The sequence below is a fragment of the Carassius carassius genome, chromosome 32 (genome assembly GCF_963082965.1).
Source record: "Carassius carassius chromosome 32, fCarCar2.1, whole genome shotgun sequence".
Classification (NCBI taxonomy): domain Eukaryota; kingdom Metazoa; phylum Chordata; class Actinopteri; order Cypriniformes; family Cyprinidae; genus Carassius; species Carassius carassius.
The window spans coordinates 12105547-12122026 of NC_081786.1; the positions used below are offsets into that span (position 1 = coordinate 12105547).

The window sequence follows — 16480 nt, forward strand, 5'->3', positions numbered from 1 at the left end:
TGCAGAATTAGAATTTCAGATAAATGTATTCAAGTTTTATTCAAATTAAACAGCGACATCATTGCTTGTTTATGAGGCTTATAAAAATGTTTGGAAACCACTGAACAGGAGACAGGTCTGCATCTGATATTCATCCTCAAATGGCAAGCCCGAAAACACTAGCTATGCAGTATATGGTTTTATTCTCCCATCGTATCGTGCAACTCCCTGTAGAAAAACAAAAGTCAGTCTCATTAAAAGCAATTTCTCGATTATGCTTGGATTTGGGCCATTTTGTAAGAAAATGAAATCTGAAATACTTGGCCAGTCTTTCAATATGTCTTACCATCTGTACTGTTGTCCCAGAAACATGAGCTGGCAGTGTGCAAACCTGCCCCATTTTTTTGGAGTATGATGCATGTCACTGGGTGAACAAACATTAAGAGATTAAATTTGGGGGGAAATTACAGGTACTGTACCTTTGCATAAGTATTATTGTAGTTTTAACGGCCTCTTGCCATACCTATATACTTGAAAGGCTTTCCTAATTTAGTTAGCTGGCTTAGACTTGACTCTACAATGCTTGACATCCACTGGTTGATTTGACTGTGCTGGTAAGAGCTGTTACCAATGGTGCTTTCAACAGCCTGTTGTCAAAATACCCAATAAAACAAAAGTGATTATTGCAAAGTAAAATATTGATCATTTACAAGTATTTACTTCTGAAATTAAAGTAATTTAATTTACTGTTTAAGACTGATTCCATGTCTACAGTGTGGTGATGTAGTAGATTCTTACTTCTTTGATAACTGTGGTAATCTCGTCCACAACAAATGTAGTCTGTGAATGAAAAGTAATTAAGGTCGCAGCTTTGCTATGTCTGAGTAAAATTTCTACTGCGTACATTTAGAAGTAAGAATCACAAGTTACTATTATAATTTTGGTGTGAGTTACCTCCTCAGCAGACGGATCCTCGTCCATTGCTCTGTTTTGTCCAGAGTGTTTTGTAGTGTCTATGGAAACAGACCAGGGTCACTCCCTGGATAGTAATCACGGCCACAGACTCGCTGCTCACACTGTTCTTCATTGTTTTTGTCTAACAAAGCAACGACAATAACCCTTTTTTTCGAGGATGTGGAAGCAAATTCAACAGTTTTGAATTGAACGCTTTGACGTGGAAAATATTGGAAATACTTTTATTGAGCTTTCGTACATGAAGGATACTTACTGTATCTATACTATAATCCATACAAATTGCATAAAAGTTTAGTGATGGTTGAAGAAAAACAAAAAGAAAGTATATATATCACCTATTAACAGAATATTTTATTGTGCTTTATTTAAATATAAGCACAATACATTTTTCTGTTAATAGGTGATATATAACTTTTTGTTGTTGTTTAGCTTCAACTATCACGTGTCATTTTGACGCTTCAAAAACTGAAAAAAGTTTGTAGTACTTTATAAAAACCTGGTTGCATAAAAGTGCCCAAAGATAAAGGAACACACTCGTGCATTTATATTTCGAAAGTGTCTGAGAAATGTTATTTTTATGATTACTCTTAATAATTTCTGTGTATTTAATATTTAGCCATGACTATCAATTTTGTACTCTATTACAATAGTTTAATTATATAAACATAGTATTTGATTAATATTTGCTTTTGTAAATTGAGTTTATCACTATAACTATTACCGGTATCTCATTAAAGGTGAATTTTAAATCTCTGAACCGTGCATTTTTCAGGAAGGTGTTTCGTTCCGATGTTGTGTCCGGTCGAACATAGTTTCTGGTTACACCTTATTTCCCATGAATGGGAAAGGAAGTAATAGAGCGTGAGTTATCATTATTTGTGGATTACTGTTTGTAGTTTTTCAATATATGGACTTATCACATACACATTCTCGTAAGGTTCAAGTCTCGTATTGGATTAGAATAGGTACGAAGATTATCTGTTGCCTTGAATGACAGACATCTGAATAACTGGATATCCCGGAGCTAATTAACGGTGCCAACAAATAATAAATACTAAGTCGTAATAATGCTGCTGGAAATTCTTAAATTACCAGTTGAAGACAAAATCTTTTACGCTGTCCTGGTCTTCTCATGGACGGTGTATATTTGGGAGGCCTACCTCGCATATAGACAGGTGAGCATATGGTTATTGTTTATCTTGGTTGTGTTTGCGAAAAGCATTTAAAGTCAGATACTCATTTATGATTTTCTATTCTAATTTGTAGACTTTATCTATAAATCCAAATTTATATATCAAGACCCATCTCATCTTAGAGCTTTGTGCAGATGCATAGTAATGTACTGCAATGATGCACTACTCTAGACCTTGTATAAACAAAGACATATTTTACCTTTCACAGAGGAAAATCTACAGGACTACAATGCATGTGCCCACTGAACTGGGCAAGATAATGGATTCAGAGACCTTTGAAAAGTCTCGCCTCTATCAGTTGGACAAGAGCAACTTTGGCTTCTGGTCTGGACTCTATTCAGAGGCAGAGGGCACGGTGAGCTTCATGTCAAATTAAATGTTTAAATAAAAAATAATAATAATTAAACTGTTGCTTCCTCTATAAGCATGTTTTATTTATTTCTGTTTTGTAGCTGATTTTGCTCCTGGGAGGAATCCCGTTCCTCTGGAAAGTGTCAGGGATTCTCACCACTCGTTTTGGTTTTGGTCCAGAGTATGAGGTAGGTATATTCTCTGGAAACATTTTGGTGAAAAATACTCTTCTTGTGTGTGTGTGTGTGTGTTTAGATGATCTATCTAGAATTTGTGTCAATTTTGGCCAGCCAAATTTTTCCTGTTCAATGTCCTAGTTCTAACTCGTAAACCGTTTTATTCTCAAATGTCAATATGCTTTTTTCTCATGTCTATATGGTGCTTTTACTCCTATTTATGTAACTTCAGCTGAATTAGACTCCGTGAAACTGAAGGCTGCATTACACTAAACCACTTTTGAACAAATTTAAAAACATTATGCATGTTACGCTTGTCAACTTTGCAAATGGTGACAGAAAAATTTAGGCATCATCACACACCTCCAGACTTTCAAGTCATTCCAAACGCAACAGACTCATGCAGAAACATGTGACTTGTTGCTACCTGATGCATAACAAATGAAAAAAACATGTCCTTAAACTGGCTCAAAACATGTTTGATACTCTCCAACTGGATGGAATCGTAGTTTGGAGCTAATCATACAATACGCAGATTTCTGTCTAGGCCAAATCTGCAGACTTGCTCTGCTTTTCAGCGAATAGCATTGACTTCTCCAGATTGCACAAATCTAGGTAAAAGTCATGTTATGTATGTTTGGAATGAAACACCATCATACTACATGCTGAATAGTGTACAGTATACACTGTGAAGCAGTAGGTATTATTCTATTATCACATGACCTCGTCATTCAGCTTGTGATTGGTGTCCTGTTAACATTTTGAAAACAATAGTGGTTGTTTTCATTTTTAAGGATTTTGTGTGTAAATGTCTTGCTTTTTGGCAGTCCAATCAAATTATTAGTCAAAAAAAAATATATAGATTGTTCGCTGTACTTTAGGAGTATCATACAAGCATACTATTCTGAACATTTTCAAAAGGTACTGCATTATTTCAAATGGTTTCCTTTCCTTCAGATCTCCCAGTCTTTGGTGTTCCTGATGTTGGCGACTCTCTTCAGTGCTCTCACTGGCCTTCCCTGGAGCCTCTACAGCACTTTTGTTATTGAGGAGAAGCATGGATTCAACCAGCAGGTAGATAAGGCTTGCTCGTATCTATTTTCTGTCATAGCTGGAATAAAACTAATGGCAAGATGTACTGAAATGTCTCTATTGTCCCTACTTTATAGACAGTGGGTTTCTTCCTGAAAGACGCTCTCAAGAAGTTTGCTGTGACTCAGTGTATTTTGTTGCCAGTGACATCATTGCTCCTTTACATCATCAAGATCGGTGGTGATTACTTCTTCATCTATGCCTGGCTCTTCACACTCATCGTCTCCCTGGTCAGTTTTCCTGGCTTTTGCTGAGTGTGTTATCTGTGAGAAAAATTAAAAGAGATTTTAACTGTCCTTCCCATTTTGCTCTACAGATTCTGGTGACTATCTACGCAGACTACATCGCCCCTCTGTTTGATAAATTCACTCCGCTGCCAGATGGAGAGCTGAAGAGTGAGATTGAGAGCATGTCAAAGTCCATCTACTTCCCCCTCACCAAGATCTATGTAGTGGAGGGTACAGCAAACCATACTCATCTTTTCATTTGTATTACTTTCTATAGAACTATAAATGCATGTGAATATAATCACCCTTTTCCTAATATATCTGTGCTCTTTTTTTTCTAGGTTCAAAGAGATCTTCCCATAGTAATGCATACTTCTATGGTTTCTTCAAAAACAAGCGCATTGTGCTATTCGACACTCTTTTGGAAGATTACTCTCCTTTAAATAAATCTGGAGAGAAAGAGCCAGGAACGGGAGAGGAGAACGAAGCAGCAGGCAATGAGAGCAAGTCCAAACCAAAGGTCAGATGGTCAGAGCCAGAACACTAACAAATTAGATTAAAAGTTTTTTTTTTTTTTTTACATTTTTTGTCTGTATTCAGAACAAGAAACAGGGCTGCAGTAACCCTGAGGTTCTGGCAGTTCTTGGACATGAACTGGGGCATTGGAAACTAGGCCATACAGTCAAGAACATTGTCATCAGCCAGGTGAGCTGCTATATCAGTAGTTTTTGTCACTGCACATTTCTGCAATGTTGTTCAAGTAGAATCTGATCAGGTTGAACAGTAGCTGATAATTAAACATAAAACACAGAAGGCACAGAACTTTAAGGGCCCGTGATCCGAGGACCAAAATTTGAGGATGTTAACAGCTCCCTGTTTCTTTACAGATGAACTCCTTCCTGTGTTTCTTCCTTTTTGCTGTCCTGATTGGTCGTAAAGAGCTCTTCATTGCATTTGGCTTTCATGACACCCAACCAACTCTTATCGGGCTGATGATCATCTTTCAGTTTATCTTCTCACCTTACAATGAGGTAGATCTTGCATTTCTCTCCTTTCTTCTGTCTCTCTGAAAAATACATGAGGATTTGTTTGCTAAAAATGCTTATTCTAACTTCAATGTGAATATCTTTGCTTAGAATTACATGCAGGACATTACAGTACGTTTGCAAATCACATGGTCAGTGTTTAGGGTAATCAAGTAGTATATACAAGGTGTCGTATAGATATACTAGATTAATTATAGGACATCGGCATTTATTAAAAGATGAAGAACAACCAAAATGTAATTTTGTAGCACTAGCTTGTCAGTAAAACTTGTCATGAGACAAAGAATTTTATCAAGACAAACTTTGAAGTACTTATTGTCTAAAATGGATTCAGAAAAAAAACATATAAAGTATTTATCACAAGTACATTTAAAGAATAATTGATAAAGTTGGATATATAAAATGTAGTCTTTTTATCTCCAAGTAAATATCTGTACTTATTTTATCGTTTGTTCAATCTGTATCTGCCTGCCATGTAATAGCCTGTGATGCTGATATGGTAATAAATGTAAAGAAATCTAAATACAACCCTTTTCTGGGTATTCAGATGTGTATGATCCAATTCACCTTCTTTTTCCTTCTTCAGCTGCTGTCGTTCTGTTTGACGGTGTTGAGCCGAAGGTTTGAATTTCAGGCAGATGCATTTGCGCGCAATATGGGCCGATCGTCTGAGCTGTACTCTGCTCTCATCAAGCTCAATAAGGACAACCTAGGCTTCCCTGTAGCAGATTGGCTCTTCTCTATGTGGCATTACTCCCATCCTCCCCTGCTAGAGCGGCTCAGAGCCCTCACTGGACCCAAACAAGACTGACAGCTTTCCAAGGGGGCGCCATGTTCACCACTTGCTCCCCCGAGAAAGGGTCTCCGTCGGCCTCTAATGGCCCTCTGATATCAATGCCTATTGCTCTCTCCTTCTCTCTCTTTTATTTCCATTCCTCTTCTTAAGTATTTGGGTTTTGCCGTTTGTTTGTTATCGTCCCCTGGAAAGAAGTCTAAATTGATTTAAGATGGCTTCAGATAACTCGATGTACAAGATGTTAATGATTTTTAAGTCTTTTGAAGTTGTTCTTGATATGGTTTTGATTGTTTTAATTTGTTTATACATTTTAACTGTGAATTACCCCCTCCGGTTCTTTAGAATCATGCATTTTGACTTTAATTTTGTGTCATCCGCTTGAACCGTGAGAGAGGGGAGGTTAAAACATCTCAGAGGGGCTCTTAGTAATGTATGAAACCAAGAGATTCTTACCAAGAGGTTTAATACTGAGTGCCAGCTGGTGTACTTTAATGTCTGAAACTGGAATGAAGACTGTCTGGAATTTAGTGAAATGAAATGGATCAGATGACAGATGTTATGGACTACCCAATTAGACTTCTATTCTGAACTCGCTTGGCTCAGTTAGGCCAATTAAAATGTCTATTCCAATTTGAGTTCTTTCAACCTTTTGAAATAATTTTGTACTTTGTTTTACCAATTAAAGGTGTTTGAACATTTGTGTGTATATATATATTAATTTTTGTGAAATATAAGCAACATGCAAGGACCAGGTTGACTTAAAAAAATATTAAATAAGTGGTTAGAAATGTTTTATTTAGTTAATTTTATTTCTGTGCCTGTATGTGCAAGATGTTGCTATGAGAATATGTGTAGAAAAATGATACCGTCACATTTTCCTCATTTCCTCAGAGAATTGAAACCCTTAATAGTAACTGTTCTACTAGCGGAAACTGCATTTATGAGGATTCTGTGAGCTTTCACATTAAGAGTGTTACATTTGGCATGCAATCCTGTCAAAATGTTGAATGTGTAGATGGATTAATGTGGAGTAGAAGTGGCTTGAATAGTCCATAGAATGCCCACCTGTTGAAAATATGCCCTAAACCATAACAAATCCTTAGAGAGAGTTTAATTGGCTGTATATGTTCAAACTTTCTCCACAAGAATGTCTTGTGACATCTGGAATGTTTGGACTGGAAAGATTAACTTTTGTCACTATGAATAAAACAGATCACAACAGCTTTGCTTTAACCTTATTTATGTTTCCATTTAATCTTTCTTTTTTTATCCGCAGGCTCTTTAATTGCTCTATTCACATCTTTTAGGGGTACATTTTTTATTGCATTTATAACAGCATAGTCATATATTAAAAGTGATATTGTCAATGTTTTGGAGTGGCTGTTAGGTCTTCAGAGATTTAAAACTCATTAAAATATTTGGTTGGAGGCACGGTTTATTGTAGGTTATCAAGAATAAAAGATTCTATACAAAATGTAATGTTCGGGGAATGAATACATTTGTACAAGTACAAGTGTTTGAACATTTTTGGTTACTCCGAATCACTCAAATGGTATTAATAAACTTCCTAATACAGTTCTCTAATGCCTTGTTTAAATTGTTTTAATTTTTTATTTTAATTTATTTATTTTGCTCACGGCAGCAGAATGTCATGCAGGTCAAAGGGGTTGTAAATGTTTGATTGCAACTGTACATGCTTGCGAAGTTGCATAGACATAGGGTAAGCCATTTTAACTTAAATGATTGCAGGGTCACTTGTAATTGCATTTTTACCAGGAATCATTTAATTATAGAGCTCTCTAATTTAATTACAGAGCTCTGCAATTGCATTCTTTCTAGTAACAAATGAATTCGAGAGATCTGTGATTACATTGCTACTAGTACTCCAATTATAGAGCTCTCTAACTCAATTTCTACTAGTAACTAGTAAGGACTTGGAGAACTCTCTAAACTGAATAAGAGCTCTGCAATTGCATTCTTATTAAGGCAAGTTTATTTATATAGCACATTTCATATACAATGGTAATTCAAAGTGCTGAGTTTTGAGTCTAGATTTAAATGTGACTAGTGTTTTAGCACATCTGATCTCTTCCGGAAGCTGATTCCAGCTGCGGGCGGCATAGTAACTAAAGGCAGACTCCCCTTGTTTTGTGTGAACCCTTGGTATTTCTAACTGACTTTATCCTAGTGATCTTAGTGGTCTGTTAGGCTTATATTCAGTGAGCATATCTGCAATATATTTTGGTCCTAGGTCATTTAGTGACTTATATACGAGTAAAAGTACTTTAAAATCATTCCTAAATGTAATTGGAAGCCAGTGTAAGGACCTGAGGACTGGTGTGATATGCTCAGATTTTCTGGTTCTAGTCAGAATCCTGGCAGCAGCGTTCTGGATGAGCTGCAGCTGTCTAATGGTCTTTTTGGGAAGGCCAGTGAGGAGCCCATTACAATAGTCCACCCTGCTGGTGATAAAGGCATGAACAAGTTTCTCCAAGTCTTGGCTGGAAACAAAACATCTAATTCTTGCAATGTTTTTTAAATTATAGTATGCTGATTTAGTTACTGCTTTAACATGACTACTGAAACTAAGATCTGTCTCCAGAATCACACCAAGATTCCTGACTTGATTTTTAGTTGTTTGACCCCTAGAGTCAAGGTATGCATTCACCTTGAAAACTACATCTTTGTTTCCAAATGCAATGACACCAGTTTTTTCCTTGTGTTTCTGGCACATCCAACTATTAATTTCATATTTCATTTAATAGGAATTACTAGTAAAATAAAGTAGAGCTCTCTATATGATAATTGCTACTAGTAGAAACTGAATTACAGATCTCTCTAATGGAATTGTTACTAGTAAAAATGCAATTACGACGAGTAACGCTGGGAGTATTTTAGGCTAAAACGACTTACCAATTGCCATACATATATATATATATAGAACAATGTGAAATTCTTGTTTGCGGTTGTACACTGTCTGTCAGCGCATGTCAGCGCGCATTCAGCGGTTATGGACTGTACTATTGTGAGTTCCTGTAAAGAAACATAATGTATAAGCTTATTGTGTACAGTATTTAAAAAAATAGAATAAAAAAATTGAATAAACTAACTTTCTTATTAACACCAGAATACCAGTGTATGTGAATGAGTTTCCCCAGCGTTCACTTATTTTCTATAATAATGGTACGGTCCTGTTTTGAGTCAGTTACAGTTACAGGAGCGCACACTCTTGTCACTCCATGCATGATCGCCTGAAGAGAGAATGGCTAGATTTCTAAACCGTAATGTAAGGACTTTTTTGGCCACACAGATCAGGATGTCGTCCGACCAGGTAGATATGAAACATATTTTTGTCTTTCTTTAACCTACGAAAGTTAAAATATAACTATTTTACCTGAAGCACGCAATGTCAGTCTGTTACCAATGTATTTCGTCACACTTGTTTGTTTTTAAACACGTTATATGTTGTTTTAACGTACAGCGTCGATTACAAGTAGCTATCAACCGTTTTTACCTGTTTTTATAATGTAGTCTATGGTTTTATGCAATAACACAACTGGAGTGCTTTCAGTATGCCCTTGTGTTATGACCCCTCTGTTTACATTCAGGACAATTATACATTCTTTGAGCTTGCAAACTTTTTGGAGCAGTAGAGTCAGCATATACTTTATACACACACACAGACACACACACACACACACACACACACACACATAGCTCAAAGAATGTATTAATTTCTGCTGGTCAATCAATGAACTAGTTACTGTTTATTAATAAACTATTCTATCTTTTGCAATTTCTCTCCCTCTGATGAAGCTAGGAGAACTGGGTAAAGGTGCTGGGAAAGGAGGCGGCGGTGGAGGTGCGGTGAGGGAGGCAGGAGGTGCGTTTGGCAAGAAACAAGCAGCTGAGGAGGAGATGTACTTCAAGTGAGTGGTTTTGCTTGAGCCCATTGTGAATTTTATCGCACATACTAGATCTCTACTGCTGATATGGCTATTTTACGGTGGCCGAGAGAGCTCAAAGCGCTGCAACTTCAGAAAACACATGCAAATAGAAAAAGGACCAGCAAATCAAGAAAACATCTTTATCAACTTGACAACAAACGTGCTGCAAATGCTCACAAGAAAACCAAATAAATATTTTTTTTATGTGTATTTTGTAGTGGTTTATTTGGTTGTGTTGTGAGCATTTGCAGCGCACATGTTGTCAAATTGATGAAGATATTTTCTTAATTTGCAGGTGTTTTTTTCTATTTGCAGCGTGTTGAGCTCTCTCGGCCACCGTACTATTAGCAAAATCAGCCCTCTCTCAATATTTGATTCTGCTATGTGCAGATATAAAGCTCAAACAGTGTTGTATGCACTTTTTTACTTAAGAAGGTTTTATTTGGAGTTATTTAATAATTTGAAAGCTGCTTAAAAGGTTATTGCATGTCTTATTCCCCCCTCTATCACCCTCACAGGAAAAAAGAGCAAGAACAATTTGCTGCTCTAAGAAGACACCACCGGGAAGAAATCGACCACCACCAAAAGGAAATTGAGAGATTACAACAGGAAATCAGTCGCCATGAGGGCAAAATCAGAAAACTTAAACAAGACAAATGAGACCGGCGAAATCGTGACATTACATTTCATAGAAAAATATCCCACACATGTTTTTAAATGTGATTAAATAATTGTAGATGCTTTATTTTTATTAAGCATTTGTGATCTCTGCTCTCACGTATGAAAGCATGTAATCAGAGGTGGAAAGAGTACAAAAATATTCTACTCAAGTAAAAGTACCATTACATTAATGAAATTTTACTTAAGTACAAGTAAAAGTACCAGTCTAAAAATCAACTCAAGTAAAAGTAAAAAGTAGCTCATTTAAAATTTACTCAGAGTAAAAATTACTTAGTTACATTTTAACAGTGGGAGGGAGTCAAAAATGGGACAGGCCAAGGGTGTCAAACTCAGTTCCTGGAGGGCCACAGTCCTGCACAGTTTAGATTTAACCCTAATTAAACACACCTGATCCAGCTAATCTAATCATTTAGGTTTATTTGAAAACTACATGATATGTGTGCTGGAGCAGGGTTAGAACTAAACTCTGCAGGGCTACGGCCCTCCAGGAACTGAGTTTGACACCCCTGGGATAGGTCTATTAATCTCAAACTAGTTGTTTTTAATTAAAGGAATCAGTTATTTAGAATAATAAAACATTTGGGCTGTTACCAGGCAAATCAGTATCAACAAACTCATCTTTTAATGCAGAGGAAATGCAGAAGATTCATTGGAAGTGGCATTTAGATGTATTACACTGTTTAGTGCAGGACAAGAATGCATTTAACCTGCAGTTACAAATGCATGAATAATGTTTTGATATACAAAACATAAAATGTTGAATACTCATTTGAAATTATAAGAAATTAATTATTTAAAAAAATCAAAAGATACTTTAAATGTGATATTAAAATGGCCAGTATGTGTCAGCAAGTCACTGTTAATAAGTGAGTCATTGCGATTGATTCGAATCATTTAAACGGTTGATTCATTCAGGAACGAAACACTGTCACGTTGCTCAGAGACGCAAAACTGTGCTTTGGTGGCTGTGTTTGGAATTATTTTCTGTTGTAGAAATAGAGCTAAAAAAGGCAATATGGTGTCTAAAACGCAAGTCTCTTAATTAACATGTTTACTGAACTGTTATATATATATGTATGTATGTATATATTCATGATGATTTTTGGAGGAAAAGACGGCATTCTTTGTGTGATTTTGATTTAATGTATGAAATTATATAAATATGTGAATTTTCTGCCCCTATATCTTCAATTTTGTGATCATTCTAAACATAGGCGCCGATTTATGTTTTTCTCCGTGGGTGCTCAAGGGCGCAAGCCATTTAAAAAATAAAAAAATAGACTAGGCTATTAAAAAAATATTGCATTTCAGAACCTTAGGCTAATGGACAGCGGCCGATACAAACAAACACAACAGCGTCACTTCTCAAAAATACAAACAGGATTGGAGATGAAAAGTTTAACTGACACGTAACCGCTAATGCGTTCAGCTTCTTGGGAAATTAATGTTTTGTAAATATTGATTAAAAGACTATTGCGAAAGGACAGCGTTTCCATTAACCGATTGTTGCGACTAAAATAATGAGTTTCTGGGAATGTCTACCTCATTTATGTTTCGAGGTTTCTTTTGATAGTGGCCTGGCTTTTCTTTGAGGTTTCGAATCCATTATTCATATAGGCTAAAAAAATATTTTTTTATTTTATGTATTTAACAAAGAACTTGTATTCTGTCCAAAAGTAGGCTACTTTTGTGTCCATTAGTTTTTCCTCTTTTAAACCGTATATAGGCCTATACTTGAGCAGAAAAATGTTCCCATTTAAACCCTGTTACGAACTTTAAGGAGTCTAGGGAATGTACCGTAACATTTACATATTAACGTACTGCTGGGTATGAAATGAGGTGGAAGAACATGACAGACAAAACTTTGAAAGAGAAAAAATACTGGACGTTTATTCACAAAAAGCCAAAGCCACTAGATCCAGTAAAATAATGTCGATATATCAATATTAATAGGTTTGGCTTTTTTTTTATAACAAATCTGTCCATTTTAGTCTGATTAATGATTAGTGATTACGGAAAGCATTACATGATTACATACTACGGCACTGTATAGTGGGGGATGGGACGTTTTCAGAAACGCTGTGATTGGTGAATAGGATATGGAACATGCATGCGACTGGTTATGTCACTGTCACTGACAACAACATAACCAATCACAGTGTGGCAGACGCTTCATAGCGCCAACTGCAATGTTTAATTTTAAATAAATGTAGCCTACTGGCAGTCTGGCACTGGCACACGTGGGTGCTCATTTTCCGTGGGTGCTCGGTATTTTCCGTGGGTGCTCCACGGTATCGGCGCCTATGATTCTAAATGCATTTTAGGAGACTGAATCACACAGTGAAAGAACGCACTATAAGCGCGCACATCATTAAAACAAAAAATATGATATTATCGCAGATGATATATATAGCACACTCCTCACCACTGTCTTTTTGGCTAATTTGTGCAAAACCTCTTGCTAAAATGTCAAAGCTTCATTTTAACCACCAATGCAACGATGCAATTATTTAGCTTACCTCTTCTTGCGAAGGGTTGATGTCTTGTCGAGATTTTATAAGCTGCTAGTTTGGTCTTCCTAAGCAAGTACAGCTTACACTGCATAATAGAGCATACATATGGCCAGGGGTTCACTTCATTTCCTTCGAGTTCAACTTCAGAATATGACGGGGTTTCGTTTTCAGCGGTGTCTGCACCACTAACGCCTGTTTTGACCGTCTGCATCTTTCTTGTGATTTTAGCGCCAGTTTGCCCTCCTGCCCATTATTTACTGACGTAGTTTCCAGGGAGCGATTTTTTTTTTTTTTTTTTTTTACTCAGTAATTAATGTGTTTTAAAATGTAGCGAAGTACAATACTTTAAACAAAATATACTTAAGTAAAAGTAAAATTACAGATTTAAAAAAATACTTTAAAAAGTATTAGTACACAAAAAAGCTACTCAATTACAGTAACGCGAGTAAATGTAATTCGTTACTTTCCACCTCTGCATGTAATACAGATATGGCTGGAACACTGAAAATATACATTTGTATTAAATCAGTACACTTTCTCCTCTTGACAATAAACATGAAATGGTGTCTCAAATATGAAATATGTTTTGGTATGAATAATGTTTACTGAACAAAGCCATCAATTCATTTGAGTTCAAAATATTCATTTAAGTACCAATAATAAATATAAGATACTTATAGTTTACACTGTATTTAGAGCAAACTGTACCAAATAAAATAATGTTCATCCCATATTCCTGGAGGTCTCCTGCAATATATATTTTAGATCAAGAGTCTCAAAACTCAGTCCTGGAGGGCCGGCGTCCTGCAGACCTTTTCAACACCTGCCTAAACATTCAAGTGTACCTAGTAAGACCTAGATTTGCTGGTTCAGAGGTTTTTGATTAGGGTTTGAGTTAAACTCCGCAGGACATTGGCCCTCCAAGGCCAAGTTTGGTGACACCTGTTTTAGATATTTGTATTTCTGATAGACCCACATCATGTATTTATGCTAATGAGCCAGTTAGGCTTAGTCAGGTGTGTTAAATTATAGGAACATCCAAAACATGCAGTATTATTGGTCCTTTTTTAGTTTACCTCCATTTGAAGAGCCCTTGTAGCACATATGCCATCCATCTGATGGCAGTAGAAATAAATAATCGGATTACAAACGTCCTCTGAAGAGCAGAGCGTCTGTCGCGTCATTTCCGATGACGCGTGAAGCCCCGCCCACGCCCCTGTCTTTTACATCGGGCGGCCCCGCGTGTCTTTCTTTTCCCACATCATGGCGGACCGGTTCAATAAGGTGCGTTCGAGCGGTGCGATTTATATTCTGATATCTCGCTTTTATTTAGTGAGGAATGTACTATTTGAGGGCTAATGTGTAGGTAACGTTACCTGAAGCTATATGCGTTATAGTGTTACTCCATTAGACCCGGTAGAGCTATTATTTTTGGGAGAGAAATGCGTGTGTAATCGCGCATGCTGTCTTGCTGGAAGTCAGGCCTGTAGTGAGCGTAACACTCGTGGTTCTGTAAAAACCGGACTTGAGTTGCTGTCCATACCCAGGTACTCCTAAAAATAAACTGTGTGTGTCCTCAGAATATGTACGTTAAATAGGGATTCATGAAATCGTTTAGGCCTAATTAATAGACGTGTACGTTTTACCGTAGTGGGCTGAATTACTGCACCGTTGTCTATTGCGAAGCCCATAGCCTGTTGTATTACACAAAATTACCACAAAATGTTTAGAAATATTGTTGGTGGCGTTAATTTGATAACGCATGTCAGATGTGCTTGTCGTTGACGAGTTCGCAACCACAGTTTAGTATTCGAGTTTAACGACCATGAGAATACTTTACGTGCACTACCATCTGAGACAAAGCAACGTTTTGATGAACGCATATGGAGTTATGAACTTACCCCGTACTAATAAGAGAAATGTGGTTTAATTTCTTCATAGGTTCTGATCCTAGATGGCAGAGGCCATCTACTCGGTCGTCTTTCCGCTATTGTGGCCAAGCAAGTGCTGCTGGGTAAGTTTATGCTTTTTTAAGAGGTTAATGTTCTAGTATTTAAAAAGCCCTATCACATAAATAACAGTTCATCATTGTTCTGAATCGGTTAACATTAGGTGGAATGTTGTAAGAATTGTATTGACCAGGGTTTTTTTTTTTCTTTTTGTATAATGTTCTCCTTACAGGCCACAAAATTGTGGTGGTGAGGTGTGAGGGTATCAACATCTCTGGCAACTTCTACCGCAACAAACGTAAGTTTGTTGACCACTTATAAGTATGTTGCGTTTTCAATGCACTGATTTTATGAATGTGAAACCATTGAAAATTGGTAAACTGGATGTTTTGTTTGTGCAGTGAAGTACTTGGCTTTCCTCCGCAAGAGGATGAACACCAACCCTTCCCGTGGACCGTATCACTTTAGAGCCCCCAGCAGAATCTTCTGGAGGACAGTAAGAGGTGAGTTTTTTTTTTTTGTTTGTTTTTTTGTTTATCACACACTTTGCAGTGGTGACACTTTAAACAATGATGAATACATTATCCCGAATCTGATTCCAGTTTGATGATAGCAATCTACGGATCTGACTACTGAGTTTGAATGTCACAAATCATCAGTTATCAGTTTCACCCTTTCAGCCAATGGGTAGATGATTGAATATTGACTTTTTTAAACAGGTATGCTTCCACATAAAACCAAGAGGGGTCAGGCTGCTCTGGACAGGCTGAAGGTGTTTGATGGCATCCCTCCTCCTTATGACAAGGTAGCTTATTCTGACTCCGCTTATTTCACAAATAAATACTGTCGATGATGACTATAAACCGCCTTGTTTGACTGTTGGCTGAGAACAAATTCAATTCAAAACTGAGACCTCTTTGCTTCTGGAGTTTAGAATTTGTCCTTTTTCTTGCATCTCATCTGCATCTGTGTTCCACAGAGAAAGCGTATGGTCGTCCCAGCTGCTCTCAAGATTGTGCGTCTGAAGCCAACACGCAGAGTGAGTCTTTGTGGAATTTTCTTCAATATTTGAAACTGCTTTTTGTCAATGATGTTTTTCTACAGTAATTATGAGTTTAACGACCATGAGTCCACTTCATGCACTACCAGCTGAGACAAAGCATCAGATTCCTTTTATCCTGACTGTGAAGTACACAATGCTTAAAAACCATGTTTTTCCTGATGTCTCGTTCATTGTAGTTTGCTGTGCTTGGACGTTTGGCCCATGAAGTTGGCTGGAAGTACCAGGCTATCACCGCCACTCTGGAGGAGAAGAGAAAGGAGAAGGCCAAGCTGCGCTACACAAAGAAGAAAGTTGAGATCAAGCTAACCAAGCAGGCGGAAAAGAATGTGGAGAGCAAGATTGCAAAATATACTGAAGTTCTTAAACAGTATGGTGTCCTTGTTTGAGCTGTCCATGCAGCCAGTCAAAATAAATGTTTATAGAAACTATTGTCTTGAGTGGGTTGTTTCATTGGATTAACAATCTACAAGTGCTGTTTTTCTATAAATTGGT

General features: G+C 37.0%; 4 protein-coding genes and 3 non-coding genes across 7 annotated transcripts; 6 read left to right on the forward strand and 1 right to left on the reverse strand.

The window, feature by feature from the left end:
- Nucleotides 1-7: 7 nt before the first annotated feature.
- LOC132113225 (dynein light chain Tctex-type 1-like) lies at nucleotides 8-1132 on the reverse strand. The gene is made up of 5 exons (XM_059521037.1): nucleotides 934-1132; nucleotides 778-819; nucleotides 503-626; nucleotides 326-403; nucleotides 8-207 (listed from the first exon to the last, which is right to left on the reverse strand). The coding sequence occupies exons 1-5, from the start codon at nucleotides 958-960 to the stop codon at nucleotides 137-139; spliced, it is 342 nt and encodes a 113-aa protein (XP_059377020.1). The 5' UTR covers nucleotides 961-1132; the 3' UTR covers nucleotides 8-136.
- A 591-nt stretch (nucleotides 1133-1723) lies between these two features.
- Nucleotides 1724-7056, forward strand: zmpste24 (zinc metallopeptidase, STE24 homolog). Its single transcript, XM_059520294.1, has 10 exons — nucleotides 1724-2129; nucleotides 2356-2502; nucleotides 2600-2686; nucleotides 3632-3748; nucleotides 3844-3996; nucleotides 4083-4224; nucleotides 4335-4513; nucleotides 4594-4698; nucleotides 4881-5024; nucleotides 5626-7056. Exons 1-10 carry the CDS (start codon nucleotides 2022-2024, stop codon nucleotides 5848-5850), a joined length of 1407 nt encoding a protein of 468 aa, XP_059376277.1. The 5' UTR covers nucleotides 1724-2021; the 3' UTR covers nucleotides 5851-7056.
- Nucleotides 7057-9021: 1965 nt separating this feature from the next.
- On the forward strand, nucleotides 9022-10533 carry atp5if1b (ATP synthase inhibitory factor subunit 1b). The gene is made up of 3 exons (XM_059521038.1): nucleotides 9022-9166; nucleotides 9652-9764; nucleotides 10301-10533. The coding sequence occupies exons 1-3, from the start codon at nucleotides 9098-9100 to the stop codon at nucleotides 10440-10442; spliced, it is 324 nt and encodes a 107-aa protein (XP_059377021.1). The 5' UTR covers nucleotides 9022-9097; the 3' UTR covers nucleotides 10443-10533.
- Nucleotides 10534-14176: 3643 nt separating this feature from the next.
- On the forward strand, nucleotides 14177-16416 carry rpl13a (ribosomal protein L13a). The gene is made up of 7 exons (XM_059521039.1): nucleotides 14177-14260; nucleotides 14918-14990; nucleotides 15158-15223; nucleotides 15327-15428; nucleotides 15645-15730; nucleotides 15905-15964; nucleotides 16165-16416. Exons 1-7 carry the CDS (start codon nucleotides 14240-14242, stop codon nucleotides 16372-16374), a joined length of 618 nt encoding a protein of 205 aa, XP_059377022.1. The 5' UTR covers nucleotides 14177-14239; the 3' UTR covers nucleotides 16375-16416.
- Nucleotides 14751-14838, forward strand: LOC132113411 (small nucleolar RNA Z195/SNORD33/SNORD32 family). Its single transcript, XR_009425159.1, has one exon. It is a non-coding gene; the product is annotated as a small nucleolar RNA Z195/SNORD33/SNORD32 family (small nucleolar RNA).
- LOC132113413 (small nucleolar RNA SNORD50) lies at nucleotides 15490-15564 on the forward strand. Its single transcript, XR_009425161.1, has one exon. It is a non-coding gene; the product is annotated as a small nucleolar RNA SNORD50 (small nucleolar RNA).
- On the forward strand, nucleotides 16006-16084 carry LOC132113412 (small nucleolar RNA Z195/SNORD33/SNORD32 family). The gene has a single exon (XR_009425160.1). It is a non-coding gene; the product is annotated as a small nucleolar RNA Z195/SNORD33/SNORD32 family (small nucleolar RNA).
- Nucleotides 16417-16480: the final 64 nt, after the last annotated feature.

Coding starts and splice junctions, on each gene's coding strand:
- LOC132113225 (XM_059521037.1), bottom strand. CDS start 960: ATGGACGAGGATCCGTCTGCTGAGGAG. Junction 627..777: donor TTACCACAGTTATCAAAGAA/GTAAGAATCTAC, acceptor TTTTGACAACAG/GCTGTTGAAAGCACCATTGG. Junction 208..325: donor CTGGGACAACAGTACAGATG/GTAAGACATATT, acceptor GTTTTTCTACAG/GGAGTTGCACGATACGATGG.
- zmpste24 (XM_059520294.1), top strand. CDS start 2,022: ATGCTGCTGGAAATTCTTAAATTACCAGTTGAAGACAAAATCTTTTAC. Junction 4,225..4,334: donor CAAGATCTATGTAGTGGAGG/GTACAGCAAACC, acceptor TTTTTTTTCTAG/GTTCAAAGAGATCTTCCCAT. Junction 4,699..4,880: donor AGAACATTGTCATCAGCCAG/GTGAGCTGCTAT, acceptor GTTTCTTTACAG/ATGAACTCCTTCCTGTGTTT.
- atp5if1b (XM_059521038.1), top strand. CDS start 9,098: ATGGCTAGATTTCTAAACCGTAATGTAAGGACTTTTTTGGCCACACAG. Junction 9,167..9,651: donor TCAGGATGTCGTCCGACCAG/GTAGATATGAAA, acceptor CCTCTGATGAAG/CTAGGAGAACTGGGTAAAGG. Junction 9,765..10,300: donor GAGGAGGAGATGTACTTCAA/GTGAGTGGTTTT, acceptor TCACCCTCACAG/GAAAAAAGAGCAAGAACAAT.
- rpl13a (XM_059521039.1), top strand. CDS start 14,240: ATGGCGGACCGGTTCAATAAG. Junction 15,429..15,644: donor CTTCTGGAGGACAGTAAGAG/GTGAGTTTTTTT, acceptor TTTTTTAAACAG/GTATGCTTCCACATAAAACC. Junction 15,965..16,164: donor GTCTGAAGCCAACACGCAGA/GTGAGTCTTTGT, acceptor CGTTCATTGTAG/TTTGCTGTGCTTGGACGTTT.